Source organism: Cyprinodon variegatus, unplaced genomic scaffold (assembly GCF_000732505.1).
Source record: "Cyprinodon variegatus isolate N-32 unplaced genomic scaffold, C_variegatus-1.0 Scaffold210, whole genome shotgun sequence".
Taxonomy (NCBI): Eukaryota; Metazoa; Chordata; class Actinopteri; order Cyprinodontiformes; family Cyprinodontidae; genus Cyprinodon; species Cyprinodon variegatus.
The window spans coordinates 1,090,290-1,096,265 of NW_015150663.1; the positions used below are offsets into that span (position 1 = coordinate 1,090,290).

At 38.7% G+C, this 5,976-nt stretch overlaps 2 protein-coding genes across 2 annotated transcripts in view; both read left to right on the plus strand.

The window, feature by feature from the left end:
* Positions 1 to 920: 920 nt before the first annotated feature.
* LOC107088216 (protocadherin beta-16-like) lies at positions 921 to 4,324 on the plus strand. The gene is made up of 2 exons (XM_015380237.1): positions 921 to 3,381; positions 4,283 to 4,324. The coding sequence occupies exons 1-2, from the start codon at positions 1,006 to 1,008 to the stop codon at positions 4,322 to 4,324; spliced, it is 2,418 nt and encodes an 805-aa protein (XP_015235723.1). The 5' UTR covers positions 921 to 1,005.
* Positions 4,301 to 5,976, plus strand: part of LOC107088217 (protocadherin gamma-A10-like) — a 3,827-nt gene continuing 2,151 nt past the window's right edge. The window contains exon 1 of the mRNA XM_015380239.1: positions 4,301 to 5,974. Coding sequence (XP_015235725.1) covers positions 4,422 to 5,974 — 1,553 coding nt within the window. The 5' untranslated portion in view covers positions 4,301 to 4,421. The remainder of the gene's footprint in view (positions 5,975 to 5,976) is intronic.

The following is a 5,976-nucleotide window of genomic DNA, read 5'->3' on the forward strand; positions in this document are numbered from 1 at the left end:
GGATGGATGGATGGATGGATGGATGGATGGATGGATGGATGGAGAGATGATTCTGGTATCGGCCCTGACCTCTCTTCAGCATATTTCTCCTCCTCATCTGGAGCTGCTGCTGGATGATTCAGGAGAGCAGAGTGCTGCTTCCTTGGGCTGCCTGCTGTACCTTTCTTTATTTTTCTTTTCTCTGCCTTTTTTTTTACAGCATTATGCTGAGTAAAAAGTAGTAAATAAATTTGGCAGGGTGGAAGAGAGGAGGGAATATTTGCACCATTGAGCATACCTTTGACTTCATGTCTGCTTAGAGAATGGCACGTTCACATGGAGAGAGGTGGGAAAGAAGAGGGTATGGTTGTCATTAGAAAGTATGAAGGTTACTGGCAGTGGTACAAATGTTTGAATGCAGAAATGCTACCTTAAGCTACACACTAAAGCCATACTGTTTAAAACAAAAAAATCCCCAAAAACATCATTAGGACACTTTTTTGGTTTAGTTGGAAAAGTATAAAAGTAAATGTTTTGTCATTACACGTATACATGAATGAAAAATTAGTTATCAGAGCCAGCAAGTTTTTTTTTTATCCTTTTAGAAAGTTATAGTGAAACCTAATAGAAATATATTTTCACTATCCAAAACCTATTTTCTCTTCATGTGTACATAGATACAGCTGTGTTTTATGTTTTAAATGAGCTGTTAATATTTTGACAGGATATATATATATATTTAAAATATACACATTTTTATTATAAAGAGCAATAGAGTAGTCAATTGCATACAAAAACCTCAAGGGGACGCTGTTGACTGATGAGGCTTAAAAAACACTTGCGTAGTCCAATTACGGCTGAAGTCACAGCTCCATTTTGGTCACGGGAGCTGGTTATTTCCCTACCCGTGATCGTGAAAATAACAATTGCTTAGTAACTGTGGATCACTGGACAAATCTACACCTCCTGTGCCCATAACACACCGCAATTGATGGACTATTATTCCCTTTTTTCTTTTTGTCTAAAATGGAAGAGAAAGGAGTTTCAGTAATTTTTTCTGTCCTCTTCTTTGTCTCTATTCTGACACCTTTTGTCATCGGAGATCTAAGCTATTCCATTCCAGAGGAGTTGAAACGAGGATCTATAATAGGAAATGTTGCTAAAGACCTTGGACAAGACTTAAATACATTTTCACTTCGAAAGGCCCGTGTTGATTCTGAAGGTAATCGGAAGCGCTATTGCGACGTTAATATGAACACCGGGGATTTAATAATATCAGACAGAATTGACAGAGAAAGCATTTGTGGAAAGAAACCATCGTGTATCGTAAAAGTAGACCTCGTCCTAGAAAACCCTTTGGAGCTTCATCGTGTAAGTCTTCACGTACAAGATGTGAACGACAATATTCCCAAATTTAGAGTAAATAAGATTGAAATGGAAATAAGGGAGTCTTCTGAAAGGGGGAATCGCTTCTCCATAGAGGAGGCCCACGACGCAGATATAGGTCAAAATGCAGTGCAAAGATACATGTTAGAAAAAAACGATAATTTCATTCTTTCTGTGGATAGTAACAAAGTCGAATTAGTACTAGAAAATAAACTTGACCGAGAGAAACAAAGGGAAATAAATTTACTTCTAACAGCTTTAGATGGCGGATCTCCCCATAAATCAGGCACTGTAGTCATCCATGTCACAGTGCTAGATGCTAATGATAACGCCCCAGTGTTCACTCAGGCTGTATATAAGGCAAATTTGCCTGAAAACTCACCACCAGAAACAATAGTGATTACTGTCAGCGCTTCTGATGCAGATGAAGGAGTGAATGGAGACGTTACCTATCATTTTGCTCATCTATCTGATCAAGATATAAGTTTATTTTCCGTCGATTTGAAAACTGGGCAGGTGAAAGTAACTGGTGTGATTGACTTTGAAGAAATTAGCTCTTTTGAAATGAAGGTACAAGCAAAAGATGGATTAGGGTTAACCTCTTATGCTAAAGTGTTAATAGACGTAAATGATTTGAATGATAACCCGCCATATATCTATGTAAAGTCATTATCCAATCCCATACCTGAAAATGTGTCACCAGGAGCAGAGATTGGAATCATTAATGTGCAGGACAGAGACTCTGATAAAAATGGACAGGTTCGCTGCAACATCCAAGAAAACGTGCCTTTTAAATTGGTTCCGTCTATAAAAAACTATTATTCTTTGGTGACTACATGGGAACTGGATCGTGAACTAGTGTCAAATTACAATATTACAATCACAGCTACTGATGAGGGCTCTCCACCTCTCTCCTCATCTAAAATAGTTCAGTTATCTGTAGCTGATATCAATGATAACCCACCTGTGTTTGAGGAACAGTCCTACAGCGCACATATGAGTGAAAATAACAAACCTGGCTCCACTTTATGTTCTGTTTCTGCTCGAGACCCAGACTGGAGACAAAACGGTACAGTGATTTATTCTCTGTTACCTGCTGAGGTAAACGGTGCCTCGGTGTCATCTTATTTATCTGTTAATGGAGACACAGGGGTGATCCATGCTGTGAGGTCATTTGATTATGAACAGTTCAGGAGTTTTAAATTCCAAGTGATGGCTAGAGACAATGGTTCCCCTCCACTCAGCAGCAACGTGACCATCAGTGTGTTCATATCGGATGTGAATGACAACTCTCCTCAGATTCTCTATCCCACCCTGGAGGGAAGCTCCTTCATGACTGAGCTGGTCCCTAAAGCTGCACATGGAGGCTCTCTGGTCTCCAAAGTCATAGCAGTGGACGCAGATTCTGGACAGAATGCCTGGCTGTCCTATCATATAGTCAAAGCCACTGATCCTGGGCTTTTCGTTATTGATCTGCATAGTGGAGAGATCAGGACGCAGCGGGACATTTTAGAATCTGACAGCATGAAACAGAACCTGATTGTTGCAGTGAAAGATAACGGACAGCCCTCTCTGTCTGCCACCTGTTCCATGTATTTACTTATTTCTGATAACTTGGCTGAAGTGCCCGAACTGAAAGATGTTTCTTATGAGAAGAACTCCAAACTGACATTTTATCTGATTGTGGCGCTGGTGTCTGTGTCCACCTTCTTTCTGACCTTCATCATCATTATTCTGGGTTTGAGGTTTTGTCGGAGAAGAAAGCCCAGACTGTTTTTTGATGGGGCTGTTACCATCCCTGGAGGGTATCTACCTCCTAATTACGCAGATGTTGATGGCACTGGAACTTTATGCAGCGCCTACAATTATGACACCTACCTGACATCAGGCTCAAGAACAAGTGACTTTAAGTTCATATCATCTTGCAATGACAACACGCTACCTGCTGACCAGACTCTAAATAAAGCTCCTGCCGAGTTTGCAGATCCTTTTGAAGCACTGGAGGCACCTGGAGAGGTAGGGTATTTATGCTTATTTTGGGATTTGATACGTATTTTTTGTTTATTTCACTAAAAGAGTGTTTTGTGTCTTAAATTCCCCAATTTTGAATTTTGGCTATTTCAGCTGCCTTTTCAAGATGTATTGATTTTTATTGGAATTGGAAAAATTCTAAGGTTACTTTTTTTTAAAGTAAATTTCGTTACAGGCAATTTTGCTACATATCTTAACGCATTTTTACAGCATCCAAATGTTACCAATTTTAATTTAATTATATCTGCCCAAGTGTATCTTTCATTACCAGCTCACATGGAAATCCATAAAAAAAATTCCAAAAGCGGATTAACTCATTTGTTGAGATATTGTCTTTCAGAATTTCTCAAGAAAACAATATTTCTTGAGAAACTTGCTTTATCTCCCCAGTAGAATCTATACTCAAAGTAACTGTCCGAGGTACTGAAATGACGCTCAGTGCTTTCAGTTTTACACAAAAAAAATCATAGTTTTTAGTTGTTTAAATTGTTAATGAAGTTATGATGATTTATATTATTATATTTTATTTCTTAAAAAATCTTAAAAACCATGTAAAAACCAAATGAGTTAGAATATTGATAATAAATCATAATAGAAAAGAACTGAATGATAATAAAATGTATGAGAAAAAGACACAGCACGGTCATATTCTTCTGATCCCTTTACATCCTTTCATCTCTAAAGTCCCTAAGTTGCCGTTTTTTCAACTATTCCGTTTAAAATGTATTTAAAATATTTACTACAAACATATTATTCGTATCTACATTAGTTTTAAGGAGTAGAAATAAGAATTCAAGGTTCTAACTTGTAAAAAAACAACTCACGGTGTCGCTGTTGGTTCACCAAAGAAATAATGAGCTTTGCATCTTCACCCTTTTATACACAGAAAACTGCTAACGCCTTGTCACGAAAGCTGCTCGGCACTTGAACAAGGTGCTGCATAGGCGTATCTTTAATAAACACGCGCGTTATATTTACACCGTGGTATTTTCTATCTCTTAATTTGAGGATCATTTACAAGGAAAATGGGAGACAAAGGATTTTCAGCTCATTTTTCAATCGTCTGTTTTTTTTCCATCTTTGTAACAATGCATCTCGTGCTTGGAGATCTGAGCTATTCTTTTCTGGAGGAGATGGAACGAGGATCTGTTATTGGAAATGTCGCCAAGGATCTTGGAGTTGATCTTAGGACATTATCTTCTCGAAGGGCTCGTGTGGATATTGAAGGGACTCGTAAGCGCTACTGTGACATTAATATAAACACCGGTGATTTATTCATATCGGAGAGAATAGACAGGGAAGGCCTTTGTGGTAAGAAAGCATCGTGTGTCGTGAAAATAGACCTGGTGTTTGAAAATCCTTTGGAGCTTCATCGAGTCAGTCTTCTTGTGCAAGATGTAAACGACAACTCGCCCAAATTCAGAGAAAATCTAATGAAAATGGAAATACGTGAGTCATCTGAAAAAGGTAGTCGCTTCTCTATCGGAGTTGCGCACGACGCAGATATAGGTCAAAATGATATCCAAAGATATATCCTGCAAACTAACGAACATTTTATTCTTGCCGTTGAGAATAAAGTGGTTGCTTTGGTACTTGAAAATAAACTTGATCGGGAAAAACAAAAGGAAATTAATTTACTTCTAACAGCTTTAGATGGCGGATCTCCGCAGAAATCGGGTAGCGTAGTCATCCATGTTACAGTGCTGGATGCTAATGATAACGCTCCAGTGTTTACGCAGGCTGTGTATAAAGCAAGTGTGCCTGAAAACTCACCACCAGAAACATTAGTGATTACTGTCAGTGCTACTGATGCAGATGAAGGAGTGAATGGAGAAGTAACATATCTATTTGGGCATATATCAGGGGAAGATGCTAGTTTATTTTCTATTGATGCAAAAACAGGAAAAATTACGATAGCTGGTGAGATTGACTTTGAAGAAACTACTTCTTTTGAAATGAGCGTTGGAGCCAAAGATGGATTAGGTTTAATCGCATATACCAAAGTGTTAATTAATATTGAGGATAAAAATGACAATGTGCCGCAGATTTTCTTGAAATCACTCTCCAACCCTATACCTGAAAACGTAGCCACTGATACAGAAGTGGGTATAATTAATGTGCAGGACAGAGACTCTGAGAAAAACGGACAGGTCCGCTGCTCAATCCAGGAAAATATCCCGTTTAAATTGGTTTCGTCAATTAAAAACTACTATTCTTTGATAACAACAGGACAACTGGACCGTGAACAAGTGTCGTATTACAACATTACAATCACAGCCACTGATGAGGGCTCACCTCCTCTTTCCTCCTCTAAAACGCTTCAGTTATCTGTAGCTGATATTAACGATAACCCACCTGTGTTTGAGGAACAGTCCTATAGTGCATATGTGAGTGAAAATAACAAACCTGGCTCCACTTTATGCTCCGTTTCTGCTCGAGACAAAGACTGGAGACAAAACGGTACAGTGATTTATTCTCTGTTACCTGGTGAGGTAAACGGTGCTTCTCTGTCATCGTATCTCTCTATTAATGGCGACACGGGAGCGATCAATGCTTTAAGGTCGTTTGATTATGAACAGT